General features: G+C 42.4%; 2 protein-coding genes across 14 annotated transcripts in view; one reads left to right on the forward strand and one right to left on the reverse strand.

The window, feature by feature from the left end:
- The window catches only part of ZC3H14 (zinc finger CCCH-type containing 14), a gene marked incomplete at its 3' end in the record, with an annotated part of 39104 nt that extends 28726 nt beyond the window's left edge, over positions 1 to 10378 (reverse strand). For 3 of the 11 annotated variants that reach the window (XM_079914640.1, XM_079914639.1, XM_079914635.1), the window contains exons 1-6: positions 9771 to 10129; positions 9244 to 9286; positions 4189 to 4303; positions 1686 to 1726; positions 1017 to 1212; positions 233 to 662 (exon numbers count right to left, since the gene is read on the reverse strand). In XM_079914640.1, coding sequence (XP_079770766.1) covers positions 233 to 662; positions 1017 to 1212; positions 1686 to 1726; positions 4189 to 4303; positions 9244 to 9286; positions 9771 to 9806 — 861 coding nt within the window. In that variant the 5' untranslated portion in view covers positions 9807 to 10129. Of the gene's footprint in view, positions 1 to 232; positions 663 to 1016; positions 1213 to 1685; positions 1727 to 2778; positions 2885 to 4188; positions 4304 to 9243; positions 9287 to 9770; positions 10130 to 10172 lie in introns of those variants that run through there. The other 8 variants (XM_079914638.1, XM_079914636.1, XM_079914633.1 and 5 more) reach the window with 6 other exon arrangements.
- Positions 10379 to 15370: 4992 nt separating this feature from the next.
- The window catches only part of PTPN21 (protein tyrosine phosphatase non-receptor type 21), a 71873-nt gene continuing 61979 nt past the window's right edge, over positions 15371 to 25264 (forward strand). For 2 of the 3 annotated variants that reach the window (XR_013827215.1, XM_079913956.1), the window contains exons 1-2: positions 15371 to 15735; positions 19889 to 20270. Coding sequence is in view for 2 of the 3 variants with exons in the window: in XM_079913956.1 (XP_079770082.1) it covers positions 20091 to 20270 (180 nt within the window). In the remaining variant the exon portion in view is untranslated. Of the gene's footprint in view, positions 15736 to 15772; positions 15923 to 19888; positions 20271 to 25264 lie in introns of those variants that run through there. The other variant, XM_079913957.1, reaches the window with a different exon arrangement.

Consider the following 25264-nt stretch of genomic DNA (forward strand, 5'->3'; position numbering starts at 1 on the left):
TAAGGTAAGGTTAAAGCTATCTCAACTGTTAGCATCCAGGAAAGTAAACAAGATGTAAAGTATCTGTAGCCAGTTGTGGAGAGGAAAATCTGACTGATGTATTATGTTGAGCAGCACAGAAATCAGTTTAAAACAAACTTGCAGTATGTGTTTAGTTATTCCATGTACAATTTAGCATTAAGAACTGACAATTTTCAGCCTAATGAGTCAGAATTTAAAAGTATATACAAACCTCAATGCTCATCTTTTCTGAGCTGTTTCTGAAGAAGGGACTATAAGTCTCTTCTAAGCTGTTAAGCACTTCTGGTTCACACAAACGTCCTGTTTCATATATCCGGCTAGTCTGAATATCGAGTTGCTTGGCAGCATGAATACTGTTTTGCTGCTGTTGAAACTGCAACCTGTTTAAATGAGCACCACTGTCTGCATTTCGACTTGCAGGTGGTCGATAAATTTCAATAGAAGGGCGAGAAGAACCATACGTAAGTGTCACTGTAGGTTTTTTCTGAGATAAGGGATTCTCCTGCACAAAATTGAGATCTTCATCAATGAGATCATCTGGTTCTGGCTTAATATCAATCACATCTTCAGAGGGTGCTGGCTCCCTCAAAGGTTTCACTGTTGACATTAGTCGGGTTGCAGCTCCATCATCATAAGTCTGTCTGTTAAAAAGGAAAACAAAACCAAAAAGGGTGTGTTACCAATTTAGAGCAGTATCTTCAACTCTTCAAAGGATATTTAGATACATCTTAATGAAAAAGTATGGATAATCCCTTTACGTAGTCCATTAAAAACTACTTTGAAATTGCATTCTTTTTTTTAAACTTTGACTTACTACATTTTATATAAAAGGTAATCATACTTTGGACTTATCCTTCATTATTTTATTCAAAAAAACTGCTCATGACCACCTCATTTCCAAAAATTTCTGAAAACAGCAATTTAAAGACATATTAACTAATGTAAATGTCACATACACACACCCACCTGCCCACAGGTCTACACAAGACTCTTACCTGACATTAGTAGCCTTCTGCTCCTGTGAACTTGTAGAAACCCTAGATTCTCTTTTTTCAGGTCTAGTGCTAGAAACTGCAAGAGGTGGCACTGCAGCTTCATGCCTTCTCTCATCTCCTCGACTGAAACTGCTCTTGTTTGAAGGTACATTACTATCAAAGATGTTGGTATCGGAAGACTTTAGACTAGAGGGGTCTAGAAAGAAAAACACACAGTCCCTTGAAGCTATTTTTATTACTTTGAACCTTCCCCTTCTTCACCACCAATTTTAAAGCAATAAATGTGTTCTTCCACAACATTTTTAATGGGTGAATATTATTCCATACATAGTGATATAATAATATATCTAATTTATTATTACTGGACTTTTAATTTTCAATTATAAAACACTGAAATATCCTTGAAGCTAAATCATTGCACACATCCATAATTATTTCCTTAGAATAAATTGCATACTTTCCCTTCCCTTGTTCAAATCACCTTCGAATTATATTAAGTTTATTGCTTTTAAATTCATAAAAATGTGGGCTTCCTCAAAAACTTCAAATGAACTACCATTTTCAAATTTATGGTTTTTTTCCCCAAAGCAGTATAAGTGACTTCAGAAAAACGATCATATGCTATAGCAAATTCCAAAAACACTCACACATCATCTTTATGAACCTTACCAGTTGTTACAGAACGAAGTTTATCTAATACACCATGAAGCCTAAAAGAAAAAAACCAAAAAAGTTAAAGCTTCTGTTAATCAAGAAACATTGGATTTCAACTGTCACTCTAAATTTGATGACATTTTAGATCTAGTCTTCAGATAAACACTGACAGATGGTACTGAATGGAATTTAATGGATAAATAGTATTAAAATTAAGTTTTACATTTTTTTTAAAAAGGCTGTACATGAATATTGTAGAATAATCAAAAATCTTATTTTTTCATCACTATTTTCAACACCTAGCCTCTGCAAAAATAAGGGCAATGATTATCATCTGACCACACAGCGCTGATCCACAAAGAATATCATTCTGTTTCAAAAGAACTAAAGATTCAAGGTAGATAAAAGGAGATAAAATACCATAAATGTAAAGTAACATTATTAAAATTGTTTTAAGCACAGTTTAAATTTATTTTTTATCTACTTAGATGGTTTCTGGAAGAACTTTATCCTGAGAGGTGAAAAAACTTTAAAAATAATCTCAAAATATACTATATCACTTCATTATAACTACTGTTTTCAAAACTAATGCTGTAAACAAGCCACAACCTTAATTATAATATAACCTATTTTAGTAGTTATGTACAAGGCAAAACTGTCTTACAATCCTTCCAGGAGGCCAGGCATCCTAAAAACACCAGAAATATCTCATTATAATAATGTTTCACCCAGAACCCAGTCACATGCCACTATCCCCTAGGATACAGTTATTGCAGGGCTCCAAAGAATCAGAATAGTCTGTTTGTGGCAGGTGTAAATGAACACTTAAGAAAGCAAAGTGTCAAAACAGAGACACCATCACTTTTATCAGTACATGGTGAAGAATAAAATTTATGGCAAGATGAAAGAGTTGAATTAATGTGATTTTAAATTCAAATTCAGTTGGCAGTCTGCTTATATAAGAAATTTGTCTAAAGCACTCCCTCAAGTTATCTGAGAAAGGATCTACTAGGTCAATGTCCCATATTACGTTACTAGGACTCAAAGTGATCCAAATGTTGAACCAAAAGTCTAGTCATAAAAAACGTACATGAAACAAAACAAGTACCTGGACCGCTGAAGCATTTAAAAAAAAAAAAAAAAAAAAGCAGTACTCTTGATAATGGTAATTTCCCCAGTCAAAAGCACCATGATCTCTCTTCTTTTGGTAAACTCTGGGGACAAACCATAATAAGTGGGTTAGGTCACCCACACTGTAGGAGTGTATGTACCAAAACATTTAAGGAACAACCACTGCACTCAATGTTCTTCAAAAATGTGTAATATAAACCCAGAGAATTCTGTGTGGAATTTCAAGAAAGCTTCACCGGAGTTATAAAGGATAGTTTCCCATTGGGGCCAAAATGCCTTTAAGACAAACTTTGGTTTAAAGGCAAGTTAACCAGTTTCATATCCCTCCTTATTGCCTATCTGGTCTCCCAGTCTCTTGCCATTCAAATTAAGCAGGCCACTGCTCATGCAACTTTTGCTCCATCTATCAACTTGTGCTGCAACTGGTGGTTCCCAGTGAGGACCTTTATATGATCCTTCCTGCTCTGTTCTCAGCCACATCGTTACCCTCCCCCAGCTCTCACTCTACCTCAAACCTGGTACCAGAACCTGGCCTGCCTTCATAAATTAAATCTCATGCTTTTAGTCAGTATTCTCAACCAAAGGAATATGTGGTTTGAAAAAGGACACTGGAAATTAAAATACTGATTTATATTTGAACACAAAGTTGCCTATTTCAAAATTCCAGACTTCAAAAAGCTCCAAACTGGGCTTCCCTGGTGGCGCAGTGGTTGAGAGTCCGCCTGCTGATGCAGGGGACACGGGTTCGTGCCCCGGTCCGGGAAGATCCCACGTGCCGCGGAGTGGCTGGGCCCGTGAGCCATGGCCGCTGAGCCTGCGCGTCCGGAGACTGTGTTCCGCGACGGGAGAGGCCACAACAGTGAGAGGCCCGCGTACCGCAAAAAAAAAAAAAAAAAGCTCCAAACTAAAAAATTGATTTGAAATTTTGTCAAAAAACCTTGCCTCCTAAGTTAGCTGACTGAAGAAAGCAATTCAGGAAGTCAACCCAGTCCAAAAAACATCTATAACTGGTTTTGGTGGAGGGAAAGGAATGATAACATGCTGAAGTTTACAAAAGAAACGTATTAACTACAGTCAACACATACTAAGGACTTGTTATGGGCCAGGCACAGCTGTGAGCACATTACATGTATTAGCTATTTAATTTTCACAACCACCCTATAAAGGTGATTTACGATACCCATTTTGCAGATGGAGAAACCAAGGAAAGAGGCAGATCCAGGATTCAACCTTGGCAGTCTGGCTCCAGAGGCTGTGCTCTCAACACTCACAACCTGCCTCACAACACTGAATCTGACTCTCCTCTCAAGAATCTCTTTTCAGACAGAACACCTACTCTTGACTTGAGCCAAACTTTGGTCTGAGGGGTAAATATTCAGAAACATACCATACGGTGAATCGAATTGTGTTGTTCCCTAGAAACAGGGACAGGTCCTCTGTCATTTGGTCCTGACTTTTCTTGTTGGCCACCATCACCATAATGTAATCAGGAAGTTCTTCATCTATTTAAAAGGAAAAGTATATAAAAACTTTTTATGCTTTCCTTAATATTTTCTTCTACTTGAAGCTGATGTGCTTGAAAATATAGATGTAGTTCTAAGAATGTCAGCTCTAGTGGAATTATGCTGGACAAAAAGTATAGCTTTCTTTCTCTTTATTCCATAAGTATTTCAATTACTAGAAGAACAGGAACTAGGAATAACTAATAAATATTTACATAACTAGATATGCTGAATTACGGTATCAAACTTGAGAGTGCATTCATTTCCTTTAATCTTTTTTAATAATGCTCATTAACTTCAGAAAAGCTTCCAGAAAGCATACTGGACATCTCTCAAGAATAATACTGAGTTTTGTTCAGTTTTGTGCGTGTTTGTTTCAAAATGACACTCATTTCTCAAGGAACACCTTTATCCTTGGTAAAGGCAGATTTTAATTAGGGTAACAAACTTGCAGCAACATCAAATAAACTAAAACCACCCCAAAATTATACATCATTTAAAAAATTTAATCTTAAGATTAGTTAAATGATTTCTACTCAACTCACTGTTTCATTCTTATACCCTCCTAACAGTGAATTATGAGGGTGAGGTCTAGGACCAAAAACAAACAAAAAAACCCCAAAGCAAAAGCAAAAGCTATTTATCAGGAACTTTGATCCCTACCAAAAAAATTCCTTTAGATTCTTTAATACCTTAAATATTCACAACATTTCTATGTAGGCAGAAAGGTTCATTTCAGAACTACTATCAGACATTTGTTTCAAGAAGAAATATCAAAAATCCAGTTCAAGAAAAGCACAAATACACTAAAGCCCTATCTACAAATGGAAACAGAGAAATCAGAATACTTGCTAGAAGCATGCAATTCAATGTGAGGAGATAAAAGAACAAGTAGCCAGTCATTTGTTATTTTCTTTGTAAAGTATCAAAAGGCTCCACTGCTTTCTGGCAACTTTAGTAAATAAGCCTCACAGCTTATTTACACAAAGTGTCCCTACCATGGGCTGCCATTGGTAACCCAGGAAAGGAAAACAAAGTTGGGGTGCTTTGGCAGTCTTGACAGTTTTTCTCCCTCATAATGTCAGTAATGAAAACAAATAGGCTGTGCTTTCTGACACTATATATTAGTTTGCATTTTATAAAATTTTATGTAAATGAGGTCAGCAGTTGCTCTGGTACAGGGTGGGGACAAGGACAGACGGTAGGGAAGGATACAAAAGAGCCCCAGGAAAACCCAAAAGGAAACTTTTGGAAGTGATGGATATGTTCATTAGCTTGATTATGGTGTATACATATCAAGACATAGCAAACTGTAAATAGGTGGAGTTTATAACAATTATATTTCAACAAGGCTGTTAGAAATTCTAACATCGTTCTCTCAGTAGACACAAAATGAGAAATAAGAATCTAATGAAAACTAACGTGTTTCTGGGACTTCCTTGGCAGTCCAGTGGTTAGGACTCGGTGCTTCAATCCCTGGTTGGGAACTAAGATCCCGCAAGCCTTGTGGCACGGCCAAAAAATAAATAAAATAAAGTGTTCATGATACATTCCTACAGAATTCTAATAGCATTCTCAAGTTCATCTGAAATCTATGTACTGAAAAACAGTAAAATGTTGACGGTTCCTGCAAGTTCATACTTCCTAAAATGTGAATTTAAGACTGCTCTGAATTATAACTGCCATCTCACTAAAGTACTCCATTTTAAACAAACACAAATGAAGCCGTATCAACTCTTAACAAACAGCTGCTCATCTTTATATCCCACTCAATGCCTTGAAAATAGATATTCAAATATTTACTAAAGAATTGTTTCCATAAAAAGGTTTCCAGTACTTCAGCACAAAGAAAGGGATTAGAAAGTCACCCTTTTCAGAAGGACAATGATGCCTATACATTCAAATAATTAGGTAGCTAACTGTAAACAAATAATGTATATTTCAAATAGTCTAATGGTGATCCCTGTTTACCCACTTAATCAACATTTATGAAAATATCTGGTGCTCTGCTAGGCCACTGAGACACAACCAATATGAAGTCTCTGCCCTCAAGAAACTTCCAGTCAAGAAGTAGAGGCAAACAAGTTGAGAAGCTGTGCTAATATGTTAACAGCTGGGACAGATGAGTTCAAGAGGAGCATACGGGAGTGACTCCTATCCTTCTGTTCACTCACCAAGTTTCTATTATGAAGCAACCATAATAGAAACATCAACGACCCAGAAGACCTGAGTTCTTGGGTCTTAAATCTGCTGCTGACCAGCTGTATTTAGCCCTCCCAAGACTCCATTTCTTTATTTGTAAAAAAGTAAATTACCTGCCATCCCCACTCCAGCATTGTGTTCAGGTACAAATAGAACTCTATGAAAATATTTTGAAAACTATAAAATACATGATATCTTTACTACAATTACACTTCCCATTGGACTTCGTCAAGCTTGTAACCAGGTTTTTAATATTAATAGGCTCAAAATTCTTGGTTTGAGGTTTCTGATAAATGATAGGAATCATCAGATTGAATTTAGACCCAAGTAATATGTGTTTATGTTTTCATGTGCTAGAATTACTAAAGTTCTCACTGTAGGTTTTCTGTGGATTTCTTTTTGACCCAAAACAAGTTCTTGGCACAAAGCTGGCATCCATTAAATGTTGAATGAATAAAAGAATAAACAATCCTGGTTCAGCTTCATCTTTAACCTGTGAGCCTCAATTTTCTTATCTGTTAGTCTTACAACAATCCTGACAACAAATAATTAGTATGTGGCAAACTACCATCTGGTCTCAGGCCCCCCTTTACACTACTGAAAATTACTGATGATCCCAAACAGCTTTTATTCATGTGCGTATAGCTACTGATATTTACCATACTAGAAACTGCAAGTCAGAATTTTTAGATTTCTTAATTCGTTTAAAATAATACACCTATGCCATAAACAATAAACCTGTTTTATGTTGTTCTAAAAAAAGAATGTGAAGAAAATCTGGTCTCACACAGGTATGCAACGGGAAAAGGGGTATTTTAGTACCCTTTTCAGATAATGTGGATATTCTCCTGTGATACTACACCAAAACTCAACGAGTGGTAGTTTCTTGAAGGTAAGCAACAATACTGAATCTAAAAACTGTATCAATGACCTTTTTGTACTCTGTTACATGAAAATCCATTGATCCATCCTGCACTTTTAATGGATCTTTCTTATCCCTGTACAGTTTAAAAATATTCATGCATTGGTCATTTGAAAAATTACTGGTTCACTGAGCTAAACAAACCACTGGCATACGGATACATTTCATTATACAATATAGAAGAACCATTTGCTAATATCACCACGCTGTCAAATTTATGGAGGAAGACAAATTTTCCAAAATTCTGATTTTCATTTGAAAGCTCAACTTTGTCATTGGCAACAAACTTTACTAGTTCTTTACCTTTGCTCACTTTCAGGAAAATGTCTGCCAAAAATCCAAATTATGTAACTAGCCCGTTAGTCTTTCTTAGAAGTTAAAAATGATGTTCCAAAGGGTAAAAGGGGGGAGGGGGATGGATAAATTAGGAGTATGTGATTAACAGATAAATTACCATAATAAAACAGATATGCAACAAGGACTTACTGTATAGCAAAAGGAACTGTATTCAATATTTTTTAATAGCTTATAACGGAAAACAATCTGAAAAAAGTACATATATATGTAAAACTGAATCACTTTGCTGTACACTTAAAACTAACACAATATTGTAAATCAACTAAACTTTAAAAAATAGTTCCAAAAAAAACAAAAGAAAAAAAAATTCCATGAAAAAGGTGGCTAGGTCAGTTCTCAACTCAATCACACAAATTCTTTGCCTTAAGACAACCCATCATGCTTCAGTATGGCAGAAGTACTATGAGTACTTCCTATTTCCTAACACCACATATTAAAAAGATGTAGTCAGGGCCAGGGTTTAAAAAAATATTTTACTTCATCACTTACATTCATAAATGAAACTGGCCTCTTTTTTTTTTTTTCTTTGTAATTGCAAGTGGAAGGGTGGTGAAGAATACGATAATTTCTTGTAAAGTTTGGTGTGAGATACTGATTCGGGCTAAGGTACCAGCAGTTTTACTCACCACTTTTGCACAGTCCAAATGTCAGCACGGTGAAAATGGCAAATACCCTGTCAGTATTAATATGAAAATAGTTTTGACTTCAGAGACCCTTGGGGTCTCCCACACCTGGAGAACCACTATCATAAGTGGTAGCTATTATTTTTACAGGAGGCACCAGCTTTGGAGCCAAACAGACGCAGGTCTCAATCCATAAAACCTTGCTCAAGCCAAGCACCCAAAGCCTGTTTCCCTGCTTGTACAACTGGGGATATTACCACTTACCTTCCAGTGTTCTCCTGGGGATTATCGTGACCTAATGCATATACGACAATAATTAAGCACAGTGCCTGGCCCAGAGTAAACACTCAAGTTATAATTTATAAAAAAATAAAAAGAAAAAAGACACATTACCATCGGGAGGTAAGAAAAAAAGGGGCAGGAAAAATAAAGAGATCTGAAAATAAAACTCACTGAACCACGAGAGAGGTAAATGCCAGACAGCATCATTCACATGCAAAATAATAATTCTGAAAAATGAAGTTCAAGAGGAAAGGAAAGAAAATAGGAAAAACAACAGAAATCAGACAAATATTAAGGAAAATATGACAGAGCCTCAACAGAGGAAGCTAAACGATTTCAAAACACCCTATTAGAAGGGGATCTGGGAAAAAAACAATGTTGCATATAAAGCTTTCAATGGAAAGATAGTACGGAAAAGAAGTAACCAGGGAGTATCAGATTCGAAGGTAAAAGGGCGTCTCTCCAAAGTCAAAGGCATGATAGGAAAAATGCATTCCTAAAATTAAATTCGCTGCAAATTCTAAAGTCTATTAGGCTAACAACAGAAGACTTACCAACGTAAGCTCCTAGTTCTTGCAATTTCCCCTTAATGGCACTCTGAGGGAAGAAAAAAACCATCGTGCGCGTGAGAAAGGCGGCCCTGGGAAAACAGACCGACTGCAGCGCAGAGGCAACTTCGCGAGCGCGCACACCTCCTGCCCCCCGGGCGCCCGAGTGGGGGTGGGGAGACGCCTCGGGCCCCCCCCAGTCCCACCCCGGAACCCCTCCTCCGCGGCGCCCCCCGCGGCGCCCCCTCCAGCTCCCCGCGCGGCTCTCGCCGGGACCCCAACGCCTCCCTCAGATTCCCGGCGGCTCCTTCTTCAGCCGCGAGCCCGCTCTCTGAGGCCGCGGCTGCGCCCAGGCCCGAGGCGGCCTGGCCGAGGAGGCGCTGCTCGCCGACCCCGCGGCCAGTCAAAAGCGTCGGCGACGAGCAGGCCGCGGCGTCCAGGCCGGGCCCCACACCCCCCGTTACTCCTGACAACCGCGCGCCCGCCCGCCCGCCGAGGCCCGGCTTCCCGCCCCCGCCCGACGCGGGCCTCACCCGGATCTTGCGGCTGATCTCGGTGCCGATCTCCATGGCTCCGGGGCCGGCGGTGGGCTCAGCACCGCGAAGGGTTCCGCTTACTGGGAGCCGGAGTCCAGCTGCCAGCCCGCAGCCTCACCGCCTCCACCACCGCCGCTCCCGGCCGCGCGCTCTGCGTGACCCGCCCCCACCGGCTCGAGCCAAGTCGAGCGCGCCTGCGCCTAAGCCTGCGCCTGCGCGCACTCGGGCCCGGGGAGCCGGCACTCTGGCGACCTCTACTGGCCGGGAGGAGAGCCGCGATAAAACCTTAGAATCAAAGTAAGTGTAGAGAGAGGACTCCCCTCTCCCCATATCTGCTAATTCCTGAAGTGGTATCATTAGTTATTAATTGCTGCATAACAAATTACCGCACACATTTACCATCTTGTGGTTTCCATGGGTCTGGAATCTTAACACAGCTTAGCTGGATTCTCCGCTCAGGGTCTCATAAAGCTGCAGTTGAGGTGTCAGGAAGGCTGTGTTCTAGTCTGGAGGCTTCACCGAGGAAGAAGCCACCTTCAAGCTCATTTAGGTTGTAAGCGGAATTAATCTCCTTGCAGCTTTATGAGTGAGGGCCTCAGCTTTCCCCCGGCTGTTGTCTGGAGGCCACCCTCAGGTCAGAGATGTTGCCCACACTTCCTTGCCGAGGGCTTCACCAACATGGCTGCTCACTACATCAAGCCCGGGAAGAGAGGATCCCAGCCCAGTCCTTCTTTTAAAGGCTTTCATTTGATTAAGCCAGGGCCTCCCAGGGCCTGACCCCCAAATCAACTGATTTAGGGTCTTAATTACAAAATTAGATTGCAAAATCCTTCAACCATGCATATTCATTAGCTGCAAGCAAATCACAGGTGCTGCCTGCACTCAAGGGGAGGGGATTACAAAGGGTGTAAACAGCAGCGGCAGAAATCTTGAGGCCACCTAGGGTCTGTCGGCCACACGGTCCTTCATCTCATAGGATCCTTTTTTTCTTCGGAATTACTATAACGTCTATGTGGGAGCTACTAGTATGACACTATCCTTTCTGTAATGTTCATCTCATTTGCGTGTATGTGTGTGGGCACATGTGCGTTTGTTCTCTCTAACAAAATTATAAACTCCTTGTAGGTCTGTATTTCTCCAGAATTTCTTTTGGGACGCTAGACACATAGTAAGCACTTATTAAATATTTGAAGGATAAAATTAATTAATGACCTACATTACAAAAGCATTCCTCACGGATAAATCCAATGATCATGCACTCATTCAACATTGATGAGAGGCAGCAGAGCAGAGTGACTGAGAACAGGGACCCTGGAGCCAGACTGTCTGGGTTTGAATCCCAGCTCTGCTACCCTCTCTGAGACCTTAGGCAAGTTGCTTATCCCCTCTACCTTAGTTTCCTCATCTGTGACATAAGTATGATAGCAGTTTCTCCTTCATAGAGTTATTATGAGGATGAGGTAAGTTCATAGTTGGGAAGTATTTTGAACTGTGCTTGGCTCATTGCAGTACTGTGGTTGTTGATTAAAAATTAAATGCCTACCCTGAGTCAGATGCTCTGCTACGAGCCAGAGCACAAAGATGAGTGAGACTGAGTTCCTGCATTAACAACATTCACAATCCAAAAGACAGGCACCTTATTTCTATCTCTTTACCCACCATTTCAGAACTAAGAATGCAAACACATGTTTTGCCATTACTGCATACAAAATCCTTAGTCAATATTTAGATAATAGTGAAAGAACATTTTATGAAAAATAGAGAATGTTTTCATTAAAATGTATTCAGAATAGGTAAAACTTTTTTTTTAAAATGTATTCAAGAAAGAGTCAACTTTCAAGACAATCCATTTAAAACTGCAGAAGGAGACTCGCAGGCTGCTTAAGAACTTGCATATTTAGATCTCAGGAGTGTGTCTGGATCACAGAGGGGATGACCCCACTAAACCGATGGTGTTCAGTGGTCTGACATTGTTACAGGTGCTTCCCTGTAAGATGCATCTTCATAAACCACATTGCATCCAGAGGAAGATGATCATAATGATGCCTGAAAGAAACCATTAAAGGGACTAGTGGTATTCAACTTGAAAAAGACTAAGCAGGACAATGAGAATTATTTTCCGGCGTGGAAGTTCTCTCCAGTTCAGGAGGAATGACATATTTTGCTCTAGGAGACAATGAGGACTAGATTTCAATGAATCCCAGTTGAGGGCTCTGGGCTGTTTTTCAAAGAGAGAAGATTACTAAAAAGAGCATTGGTTTTGAAGTCAAAGAGGTCGAGTACTAACCCCAATTGAATGGAGTCAGTTGTCTTCTAACACTGGCCCCCTAGCATCTCCAGCCTCCTCTCAGGGCAACATTCCAACTGGGTGCTGCACATCATTTGCAAGTGTCGGGGGAGAGGAGGGCAGAAGAGAGGTGTTTGGGGGTGTCCTTCAGCCTGGAATGCTTTTCTCTTTTTTTCTTTGAATGCCTAATGAACTTTTTATTTGTCCTTCCAGACACAGCCAGAAGCTGATCATAGTGATAAACTGAATATCACTCCACTTAGAATATCTACCCATTAAGTGTATTTGCCTACTAGAATTATATATTCACCTGTTCCTCACATGGTGAGTCTTTGAGAACAGGGCCATACATCTTATTTATCTTTCTCTTTGCAGCATTTGGCTTCCAAGAGATGAGGTTTGAATAGACAAGTTTTTTCATTAGTGAATATCTCATGGCATGTCTACCCTTGGATCAAAAGCCCTTAAGTGTTGGGAATTCCAGTCACAGCAATTGCTTTTCCTATGGAAGCTGACATACTTTTCTTCATTTTCTTGTCCATTGAACAAATATATTGCCAGCATCATCATGGTAATTTATATAGTGAGAGATAGTGGGTACTCACCAAGTATCAAAGCAGATTAATTTCTTAACCCCTAAGGAAGTATCAGTCAGTGTACCACCAAAACCACAATTTCTTTCCCTTTATTGAACATCTTTTCACTGTAGAAATTTTTAAATTTTTACTTTGTTTTAAAGAGAATTACCTTCACAGGAAGAAGAATGTGTATCACTTCTGGGTAGCAAGAGGAGGTAAAAATACAGACAGATATGTAATTGCTTATTCATCTACACACTCTCTGTAGACGGGTACATAGTATTATGGTAACACCAGTTACCCCCAGGAGGAGTGCAGGAAAGTAAGAAGGAGACTTTTCCTTGCACCGTTTTGTATCTTTTGGGGTTGAACCATATAAATTATCTCACTTCCTTCCATACAAACAGAAGCCAATAATAATTTCATGCCGAACACTTTGAAGCCTTTGTTCAAGTGGCTTGTCATGGGGCTGTTACTGTCAAATTAACATGGTTGCAGGAAAATAGAGCTTAAGGACTTGGTCAGCAAGTGGCACTTGTGGACAGTGAGGGAGGAAGTTCAGCTCAGTGTATAACATCGCTTGGGTTTTACAATCATTTTCTATTTTTAAAATTCTTTTATTTTCTTCCCGATTCAATTAACAAGTTTTTATTTAGTGCCTACCCTCTGCCCAGTAGTGTCCTAGGAATTCTAGGAGATATAAAAGAAGCCTACATGAAACAGTTTTTAACGTTCTTGCCAAGTGTGGGGATCACTGTGGAATGGGGTGGCTAGCAAGTTGTGCTGGAAGCAGAGCCTTGAATTGAGGCTTGGAGAGCAACAGAAGGCTTAGACAAAGGGAAGGGGGGGGCGGAGGTGCTCTGGGCCAGGAGAAACGGTTTGATGGGGGCAGTAGGGGAGAAGAGGGGAATAAGGATGGTCATAAGAGGCTGAGGCCGATTTAGAAAGGCCCTAAAAGGTCAGGCAGAACAGCTTAGCCTTAGGGGTCCATTGGGAGTGATAAACCTCAAGGAGACGTAAGCCTGGTATTCACATGGAAAGAAGAGAGAGCACAAACCGGAGGCATGGAGACCGCCCTTGTTGCAGTAAGTCAGATGTAAAATGATGAGGGATGAAGGTTTGGATTAGAATGGGGGGGGAGGGGGGCATTCAGGAACAGAGAGGAAAGAAAGCATTCATGAGATGTTTCAAAGGAGGAAGTGGCAGGCCTTGATGTTAGGCTGGAGATGGAGAAGACTCACACGTAATTTCAGTTTTTCTATATTGGGAAACCAGAGAGCCACTCATTTTCTCTTTTCTTCGCACATGAATTGACCCCCTCATGGTGTCCAGTTGAAATTCAATTATAAGCAGAATTGATTGATTTTCTTCCATATAGAAACACATGTAATCCTATTTGCCTTGAGCTCCATTACCCAAGCTGAGTCCTGCCTAGGGTTTGTTCTTCCATCGCACTCCTACTTCCAGGATGGCGCTTTCCACTTAGGCCTTGTTTGTCATGCGTATGTGCGGTGTGTAGGTTTATTACCCACTAGACTAGAAGTCCTTTGTGAGCAGGGACCATGAGTAAGTACTCACTAAGTGTCTGTTAACTGTTGAAGAAAATGAGATCTAAATGAAATGTAACATAAGAAAGCTTTCCAGAAACATATTTTTTAAAAAAATCATTTAAATAAAATTTACATAATAAAAATTTCTCTGCTCCAATCACTCAAACCATATGCCAGGGAAAGGCGAAACACCCTATTGTGATGGTGTTAGGGACACAATTTTATTCCTTGGCTTAAGTGTTGCCATGCAGTAATAAAAATAATAATGCAGTGTAATAATACCATGTAATAATAAAAATTGCTAATAGGGCTTAGAATGAAACATTTCACACAAGTTACTGGATAGTGATTATTATTATTATTATTTTCGGTATGTGGGCTTCTCACTGCTGCGGCCTCTCCCGCCGCGGAGCACAGGCCCTGGACGCACAGGCCCAACGGCCATGGCTCACGGGCCCAGCCGCTCCGCGCCATGCGTGATCCTCCCGGACCAGGGCACGAACCCGCGTCCCCTGCACCGGCAGGCGGACCCCCAACCACTGCGCCACCAGGGAAGCCCAGATAGTGATGATTATTATTATCATTTTACAGGAGATGAGCAGGCACAGAAAGGTTAAGAAACTCGCACACGGCGACCCAGCTAAGTAAGCGTTGGCGCTGAGATTTGAACCCAGACAATTTTGACTCTGGAGTTCCCCATCCTTACGAGCTTTACTTTGTACTGCATTAAGCACACAGCTCTTTTGAAGACCTACAGGTTATTTGAGGCATAACCTTTTTCAGGGGAAGGGGACTTTGGCACCCTGTACTACCAATCAGTGTTTTTCCTTTTTTTATGGGCTATATCCTTAGACGTAAGCATGGGAGGAAGAAATTGAATGTTTGAACTGTTTTCAGAAATGTATAAGAGTAAACGAACAACTCCAGCAATAATAGAATTTTACAGAACACCTAAGAACAACACGGGAATAAAACCCTTTACATGGCACCGAAATAATATCCCCCTCCTCTCATTTTTATTAAAAGCCTTGCTTTATTTGGAAACTCTTAAAATAAGTGGTCATAGGATTAAAAAAAGCCGCGGCGCGCCCCCTCCCCTGCGGCCGGGCGCAGCTGTCCGCGCCTCCCCCGCCCGCATTCCAACTCTCTGAGGTCACGGGCAGCCACCGCCTCCCCGGATCCGCCCGCCCGGCCCAGGGGGAGGGACGCCCGGCCCCGGCCGCTCCGCTGCTCCGGCCGCGCGTCCTGTGCCCGTCCGCCCGCCTTCCTGCTGCCCCGGCCCCCGGCCGGTTTCTTTGTGCGGCGCTGCCGGCCGGCGTGTCCCTTCTCCGGGCCTCTCCCCTCGCCGCGGCCGCCGCGGGACCCTGCGCGGGGGAATGCTCTGCGGGCCGAGTTCGGGGAGACAGGAAGTGAGGCGTGCGAGCCCCATGAGCGCGCCGCGGCGCGGGCTGGCGTGCGGGCGCGGCTGCGGCGGCCGCGCGGCGGGGCCCTGGGAGGCGGGCCGCTGAACTGGGCGCGCGGCCCCGAGGATGCGGGAGCGGGAGCAGGTGAGGGCGCGGGGCCCGGGCCGGCGGGCGGCGGGGGGCGGGCGGGCGGGCGCGGGGCCGAGCGCTGGCGTGTGTCCGCGAGCCGGGACCCCGGAGCGCGTCGGCCGGCCCCGGAGTCCTGGAGGATGGGTCCCAGCTCCCAGACCTAAGGCAGGAGCGTAACAAAGAAAAAAGTCTTCTTTTCCAGGTTCTCTCTGATCTACTTGAGTAATTTCTAAAGGGGTCTTGAACTTGTATTCTGAACTCCTCGGCTGATTGTAGCGGCTTAATTCTGGATCAGAGTTTTAAACGTTTTAGGCATATTTGTGCCTCTTAGAATATTAAGTGCGAGATTTGCTAGGTAACTTTGGCGAGAAGGCGAGTAGGGAAGGACTGTTTCGTGGTGATGACTTGTTTTGGTTTTGGAGTAAAGATTGTTTACTCTGGAAAAAAGAATTCTTGGGTCTGCAAATTCCGACTTGTGGTTTCTGCAAATCCTGATTAGATTGGCCGCTCTGGGCATGCCCGTCTTAATTTTCTTTTTTGCTGAGAAAGCCTTATAATAATATGCTCGCAAACACGTTCAAAACACTCCGTGTGCTCCAGGTGACAAGCGCTGTATGCCTAATGGTTGCTGACAGATTTTTTTTTTTTTCCTTCGGTACGCGGGCCTCTCACTGTTGTGGCCTCTCCCATTGCGGAGCACACGCGCCGGACGCTCAGGCTCAGCGGCCATGGCTCACGGGCTCAGCCGCTCCGCGGCATGTGGGATTTTCCCGGACCAGGGCACGAACCCGTGTCCCCTGCATCGGCAGGCGGACTCTCAACCACTGCGCCACCAGGGAAGCCCCAGATTTTTTTTTTTTAAGTTTGGGATATGATCGATTTTTACTCTGAAAGTAGTTGTCTGCTGTTCCTAGCACATTTTATTCTCGAGTTCTACGCATAAATGTTTTGTTCAGGAGAAACATGCGTTTGATTTAATGCTATAGATCTATATATTATTCTAAAAATGTCATATACTCATTTAGTGATTGTTTTATTTGAAAGCATCATTAGCAGAATTACGTGTAGTGAGGACTTTAGCAACAAGGCGGGAAACTACAGGATTCAGAATTAAACTGTATTTGAGGAACTTCTGAAAGGTGATGTAAAAACATTAAAATGAATTCACAAATATCTCGGACTGCCTTTTGAAACCTTGAACAGAATTTAATATATACCTGTTTTTTATTTCATAACAAAGTGATTTTGTAGAGAAACAAAATATCTCCCAGTATTTTCCTTCAAAAGCTAATTATGAATTTTCTGTTTACTTTAGTAGATACGTTAGAATTCCAGATCCAACTACCTTTCAAATCGTTTCATATTATTTTACACCCGAAATAGACATCCCCCCAAAGCATCTTAAATTTCTACTCCTCTATCCAAACATTCATAACTTTATGACATCATTTGGTAGCAAATACTGCACATAACTGAAAATTAAATGTGTCAATTGTTAATTTTGTAAATTATTAAGCAGAACATTATTGTTACACGTCTTAATAAACAAAAAGCAAGCTATTCTTATGGATAGATCTTGGGGAAAAAATGCATCTGATACACACACACACCCTTCAGCTTTTTCAATTACATTATAACATCTACCAAAATAAAAAAGAGAAAACATTGGCTTTTCTTTATCCTTGATGCAGTAAAACATTTCACACTCAGGGACAACTGAAAGTTTTACTCTGTTTGCTTCATCAGAGCTTAAGTTAATGATTAAGTTATATAGTGTAGTACCTACTGCCTACAAGGCATAGTTTTATATAGTGTAGTATCTACTGCCTTCAAGGCAGTGAAGAGAATACCATATTTGAACACCCCCCAATGCAAATTTTCATCTTTCCTCTGTACTTAATCTGTCCTCTTTCCAGTTATCACAATTTCTATGTAAAATTTAAATTCACCATCTAATCACTTGAAAGGGTATTTAGTATACATATGTATATATAATCTTTTAAAATTTATACAGACACTCATAACTTATCAGGCAATTTTCTAGTTGAAAGCTTATTATTTAAAGTTCTCATTTTTTGATTTTTTTTCTTTCATTTTGCCTCAGCTATCTATTTGGTTTATACCCTGACATAGAAAAGAGCATTGAAAACTGCAGGTGGAGCCCATGTCTTTTCGTAATATCTATTTTCTATTCCCCGCTTTAGTATGGTGCTTTTACCTTACAAAGGTACACAACAAATGTTAACACAATTCTTTATGTAGTTCTAGTTTTCTTTTTTTCCTCTGGCCTTCTTCCTCTATTCCTGGTTTTTAACTTTTATTTTTCTTACTACCTGGAGATAACCAGAGCTCAAAACCAAAACAAAATCCAAAAAACAAACAGAAAATCGTGGTTGGGTCCTTATTAGAGATACAGCCATGTATGTAATTATAGCATGCTTGTAATCTCCTTAAGAGCAAAGACGGCTTATTAGGACTCGTCTTAGATTTCTCTAAAGGGCCACTACACTGCCTTGTACTCAGAGACGCAATACACTTTTGTGGAATGGAATTATAAAATGTTAAGTTTGGCAAAGCCTAGTGTAATAGCTAAACTATATACTCTAGCTCTGCCACCCCCCAGCCCTGAGTGCCCATCACCTCTGGGGCTGACACGCAGTAGAAAAAGCAGAAAAGAGCAGAGGACTGGGAATGAGGAATCTGGGATCGGTTCCCAACTCAGCCCGTCCTAGTGTGAGGCTGAGAAAGCCGCTTCTCCCGAGGCCTGGGTTCTGTGTCCGCCAGATGAGAGGGTTGGGGGCTGCCCTTGCCCCTCCGCGCGGTTCCCGGCCCAAGTTCAGGGTAACCAGCCGCGGCCGAGCCTTGCCAAACGATTCATCCTCGGGGGAAGCCTCTGTTCAGAAGATAACGGAGAGTGGGAACCGTCCCGGGATTCTGGAACTATCTGGGATTTTGTCGACTCGTTTAGGGGAACAAAAATCCAGCCAATGTAAAAGTTCCAAGCTGCCGCTCAAGGCCAGTTTGCTTCAGCCCAGGAGGTACCACCAACGGGTGTTGTTTAGAAAGTTTTAAGTCGCGTATTTTGGCGGAGGTCCTGAAGCTCCAAATCGGGATTCAAATGGACCCCACCCAAACCTCCCCCTCGCCTCTGGGGCTCTAGCCGGGTCCTTTAAGTGTTCCCTCCGGCATCAGCGGGAGCCTGTACTCTCCTAGAGCATCCGTCCGGAAACGCGGTCGCAGGCGGAGGGTTCCGGAGCCTCTGCGGCTGTGGGTTGCTCGGGCAACGTCGCCTGCTTTTCCGTGGGGGGGAGGACGAGGGAGGAGCCGGAGCTATCCCTAGTCTTCTTGGCCTCACGGGCTTGTTGAGCAGCGTCCTCCCCGCATTAACTCGGGAGGGCGTTTAAGGGCCTTGCCCCCCTCCTCTTCTGGGCTGCGGCCCCGCTTAGGTGAAGGCGCACCGCCTCTTTAGGCGTCCCCATCCGGAAAGGGGCCGGGGCCGGGACCAGGGCCACGCTTTTCAGAACTTCCACGCGTCTGGTAGTAATCCGATAACAAGCATTTGTAGGGTCTTTTATAATTTGTTTATAAATAAATCGATTTTGTGACGTAAATATTTATAAACCAGAGTTCTACAAATGCTTGTTAAGTGTTCACCTCGTTTGAACCTCACAGCTGCCCTGTGTTACAGGGGATTATTCCATTCGGGTTCAGGGTTAATTTGCCTAATTGGGATTGAGACTTGAACGTAGCTCTTTTGGAGGTTTTTTGCAATTATCTCACTTAAGGACTAAAGAACCCTAACATTTGGAGTATCGGGGAGCCAAAAAGAGTTAACTATGAAAAAACAAAACTTATGTAAAATAGAAAGAGGACCGGTAATGCTAGCTACTAAATTTGGCGTTATAGTAGTGTCAGCCATTATCTCATTTAATCCTGAAGTTAGCCACACGTTGTCACTACTATCTGTGGGATTGAGTGAGGGGTGGAATCTGACCCAGGGCGTAACACAGCTCTGATGATAAACTTCCCCACTGCCTCCCAGATCCTGCTAATGCCTTATTTTTCCAGAAGAGAGGGAAAGCTTAGATACAGCTTTATTAATTTTTATTTTTGAAAACAAAGCCCAGATTTGCTATTGCCTATGTAACCGGTGTTCCTCTTTCCCCAGCACTGGCGTGGGTGCTCCCATCACCTGGTCTTTGGAGACTCAGTTGCTTTTTAATGGCGGCAGCAGCTGCTGGGTGAGCAGCCGGAGACTGTACAGTACTCCTCCCTTCAGGACAGGATTGCTTTCTCTCGCCATTACCACCACTGGATTGGTGGCGGTGCTTTTCCCTTTTCACCCCTCCAACTCTTGAAGGGAGAAGAAGATGCCACTGCCATTTGGATTGAAACTAAAACGCACCCGGCGCTACACGGTATCCAGCAAGAGCTGCCTGGTTGCCCGGATCCAGCTGCTCAACAATGAGTTTGTAGAGTTCACGCTGTCCGTGGAGAGCACTGGCCAGGAGAGCCTAGAGGCTGTGGCCCAGAGACTGGAGCTTCGGGAGGTAAGCCCCGGAAAAGGCTGCAGGCTTCTCTGGGCGGGCTTTGTTCCTTACTTTCCAGCTACTATCGTGCGCGCTGTCTTCTCAAAGTATGAGCCTGTAAGCCCTTCTCCCCACCAGGAAGGAATAATACAGAGCAAAGAGGTCTTTCCTTGGGTGTGCCCCGTAAGAGAATTACCAATGCCTGAGTTTTGAAAATGTTTATATGTTCCCCCAAAATGTTATCCAGAATGAGATAGGAATGCATTTTGGAATCTGAGTGAAGAAGCCATCTTGGAAATGGATCCTTTCAGCGCCCCCGCAGCCATCCAGCTGGCACTCAGCCAAGTCATTCCCAAATTCCTGACCCACAGAATTGTGAGCAAAATAAAATGGTTGTTTGAAGCCACGTTAAAAAAAAAAAAGGAATGCATTTTGGATTATCCAAGTAGTTCTGGTCTTCTGGTGTAATGCCACATGGGTTGTCCTGATCTAGTACAGTTTACTGACTTCATTCATTCATTCAACATTCATTGATTGTTTTGCACAGGCCAAGCCAAAATTCGAGAGACATATTGCCCCGGTTTGAATTCTGGTTTCTTCATCAATTAGTTGTTTAACATTACGTGAGTTATGTGACCTGTCTGAGCTCTGGTTCCTTCATCTGAACCATGGGATAACAGTGGTGCCTGTGGCTGTGATTTAATGTGCATGTAACGCCAAAGCTCTAATAACTATAGTCTGTTACAGTAATCATAGGGAAGTTTGCCCTGGAAAACCCCTAATCCAGTCTGTAGGAAGTTGTGAAGTCCTCAAGTACCCATACAGTGTCTTAAATTCAAAATGCTGTGTAAGGCCTGTGAAGAAAAGAGCTCTAATTAAACCCAGGTCCCTTCCAGTCTTTGGCTGCCTGGTTCTGGGGTAAGAGAAAGATGAAAAAACGGGTTATTTCACTTAAATGCCTATGTTGTAGCCTTGACTGGAAATCCTGCTAATGGTGTAGTTCGTAAAAAGTCAGGAATAGATAAGCTGTGCCCCTGGTGAACATCCATTCATTTGATCGGTCTTTATTAAAGACTTATTAAGTGCCAAGCTCATACGTACTAGGAGCTCACCCTACTGTTGATACCAGTAAGAAAGCAGGCGTGATGCATGCGATGATGGGGGAAGTAGAGGGTGCTATAGACAGCAGGGAGAGGCAGCAAAGGGGAAAGCTTCCCAGGGCGAGTGATGTCTGAGCTGGGACCTGAAGGTGGGGCAGGGTGGGCCTCTCAAGGGCTGGAAAAGACTATGCAAAGGAACTGCACAAGGCCCAAGACACAGGCAGAGGAAAGGTTGTAGAGCAGGGGCCACCTCATGCGGGGTTCTTGTTAAAGGGTTTGGGCTTGTCCTGAAAGTAGTGGGGAAGTTAGTGAAGAGTTTTTAAATAGGCGTGTGGTGTGATTGTTTTTATGAAACGTGAATCCTTTGGAGAATGACTAGAAAGGAATAGAGTTGCGGTTCAGATGGTAGTCACTTGGGTTTGGATGGGGCTGGAGAGAAGTGAGTGGCATCTGGAGATATTCAGGACCTACCTATCAAGTAATGGGGAGGCACTCGCCGGGGTCCAGGTGGATCCTAAGGTTACCAGTAAATGGTGGGGACTATATAGCTGAGGGAAGACACACAAAAGGAAGAGCAGGTTTGAGGGGAGCTGGGAGAGGCGTGTGGTGAGTTCAGTTTCAGACGTACTGAGTTTGAGGTGCCAACTGGGGACGTTGAGCAGGTAGAGTATGTGCAGGTCTGGAGTGCAGGTGAGAGATCCAGGCTGGAGGAAAGAGATTTGGAGATCCTCAGCCTAGGCCAGTTAACCTGGGAGAGGGTATGAGAGAAGAAGACAATTTAGCATACTCCTTGGAGTTGAACAGAGGGAGAGCCTTAGAAGGAAACTAAAATGGAGCGGCCCAAGGAGAAAGTAAACCAGGAGCGCCGACCTCAGTGACTGGTCCTGCCTACTTGCATCCATTCCATCTTTTTTGCTTCCTTCACGCATTTTTCCTTTTTTCCTATTTTGGTTTCTTTTTCCTGTAATTTCTTCCTCATGCACCAGGTCTGCGTACAACCACTAGAGTCAACTGCTTGAGGAACTGTGGTTAATTTATTTTTGTACCCAAAGTACTACACGTGGAATGGGCTTAATAAATACAGGTTGAACTGAACCCACAGGCATTGCTTTGCTTCTCTGTTAGTCAAGAAGCCCAGAGAAATTGCCATCCCTTGTTTGAGGTTATCAGACTCAGGAACAAGCAGCTTCATACAGCTATGGGTATATAATGAGATGGATTTTTTTTTTTTTTTTTTTTTTTTTTGCGGTACGCGGACCTCTCACTGCTGTGGCCTCTCCCGTTGCGGAGCACAGGCTCCGGACGCGCAGGCTCAGCGGCCATGGCTCACGGGCCCAGCCGCTCAGCGGCATGTGGGATCCTCCCGGACCAGGGCACGAACCCGCGTCCCCTGCATCGGCAGGCGGACCCGCAACCACTGCGCCACCAGGGAAGCCGAGACTGATTTTTAACAGAAGGGAAGAGTGCTCTAAATGGGAACAGGTGTGGTCTCTAGAAAATCTCTTGCCCCTGGACAGGCCGTCCCACTATTTCCAACATTTAAGGACAGTCATGGTTAGAAAGTTTGTATAGCAAACTTTTCAAAGCTCCAGAAGCTCTGCTCTGTAGCATGTAAACAGATGGCTTAGGCCCAGGCCTAATCTTGCCCAATGACTGTTTAGAAATCATCTGAGTCAGGGCAACACCTGTTCTTAGTTTGTGTCCATACATCACTTAGGAGATTCATACCAAGAGAGAGTGGTATGTTATCTTGCAGTGTTCTCCCGTCAAGAAAACTCAGAATTATCATAGCATGTAGATTTGGCTGCTAAGCTTTGCTATTGCCCAAATTTAAGCTGGGGGGAAAAATCTTTACTTTCCTTGCTTCGTTGAATAACATTTCACTTCTATTATGACAATTATAAGGGCCATACGATATTCCCATTGTAATGCTGTACCTGGCAGCTTCAACTATATGGGTAACATTTTATTGCTTAAGCTGAATGTGTGGTTAAATGAGGCTTGTCAGTCTTCATTGTTTTTTGACTGTGTGAGGTATTTGATAATACATTAAGGAACTACAAACAGAAAGGTTAATATATTTGTATCCAATATAGTTAACTTAGATTGTCAACTTTTTTCAAAACCCACCATATTTGCACTGTGGAAAGTGGCTTTTAAAAATGGGGGGAAAAATGATTGCTGCAGGAAAATACTGCTGGTCATTACAGCACCGTCCTCTCAGAGCTGTTGAAGTTCCTTGCATATCATTCATTGAGTTTCATAACACTTTTTCAAGAGAAGCTATGGGAGTCTTTACAGAATTTAAGGGGAATTAGAAAACTTTCTAATTTTGAAAGTATATGTTAGAGAGGGTTGATGGAGGTGGTGAGAGAGGAGTGTATCAGCTGGGCATAACTACTCCCATGGGCGGTGTGTCCTTGAAAGAATATCACAATCTAGAATGAGGTGGTCAGCCTTAAGAACCTGTTTCAGAGAGTAAGACCTGCGTTACCCCAGCTCCTTGAGAATTTGTAAAACCAGGTTGCAAGTTCAGTAATTTACGATGAGATTTGGAACTACCAGGGGCCCCAAGAATGTGTGCCCTCTGGCCAGGCCATGATCTCCCTTCAGGCAGGCCATGTGGAAGCTGGAGCAAACCAGAAATTGCTTGGTGAGCCTGGAATCAGAGAAGGGAAATTGCCCAGAAAACCTTCCATATCTTCATAAGGGGAGTAGTACTGCCTCACGGACCAGACAAGTTCCTCTGTGTATCATTTCTGGGCTGTGCTAGGGTGGGCACTGCCTCTACTGGCCTCTTGAGAAGGCTGTTTAATAGAGTGGTTAAGACATTTGCCAGTTGGATTAGAAACACCTGGGTTTGGATCCCAGCTGCCACTTACCAGTTGTGTGACATTGGGCACCTTACTTAATTCCCCAAGTCCAATGGTTTTTCATCTGTAAATTGGGGATGATAATAATGTCTATTTGACAGTGGTTGTGAGGATACAATCTTAAATGTAAAACATTTAATAGAGGACCTAGTATTTAGGAAACTCAGTAAGTGTTATTCTTCAGCACTGCTGTTGTTATTTGTGACTCCCATTTCCACATTGTGGTGACTGACCTCTTCAAATTAACTCTTTTCTTGCTTTTGTAAATATCTTTGTTTCTTCCTTTTACTAAGAGATGAATACATGCTTGTTTTATAAGACGTTCTTATAGTACAAATAAGTACAGCAGCCACTGGTAATTGCACTTCTTACATTGCTAAACTTAAATTTCTAGTATATCATTGTAATTTAGCAGTCATATTTGAACCTCTGTTTTCATGCCAGCTGAAATTAATTTGTACAATGTCACTGCCTCATTGCCCTCAAATAGAGCTTCAGTAAGTTTTTACTTCTCTGATAGGTTTTACTTCTCTGTTTCTTCCCTCTTGCCCTCAACCTAACCCCTAGGATTTAAACAAAAAAAAATTTTTTAATGAGATTTTGGATTAAGGCTTATATCTTTTCTTTAGGGTACGTCTTTTTCAAGAATTCTTTTAAAATCTTATATTACATTTGATAATCACATTTTAATCATGCTGTCATGGGTTTTAATTAGATTCATTGCAAAATATTATTTCTTATATATCTTAATCTTTATCTTAATGTCCTTATTCGGCTTAAATTTACATTTGGTTGGAGTTTTTATTTTAAGTTTTAAAATCTTCAGTTAGGAAACAGGGACATTTTAAAAATCCTCAAACCTTTTGGGAAATTCCCTGACCATCCAGTGGTTAGGACTGGGCGCTTTCACTGCGGTGACCTGGGTTCGATCCCTGGTCGGGGAACTAAGATCCTGTAAGCCATGTGGTGTGGCCAAAAAAAAAAAAATATCCTGGAAACCTTTTGAAGGTAACTTTATCGTGCTTCTGCTATGATATGATAA

This window comes from Stenella coeruleoalba, assembly GCF_951394435.1.
Source record: "Stenella coeruleoalba genome assembly, chromosome: 2".
In the NCBI taxonomy this organism is placed as follows: domain Eukaryota; kingdom Metazoa; phylum Chordata; class Mammalia; order Artiodactyla; family Delphinidae; genus Stenella; species Stenella coeruleoalba.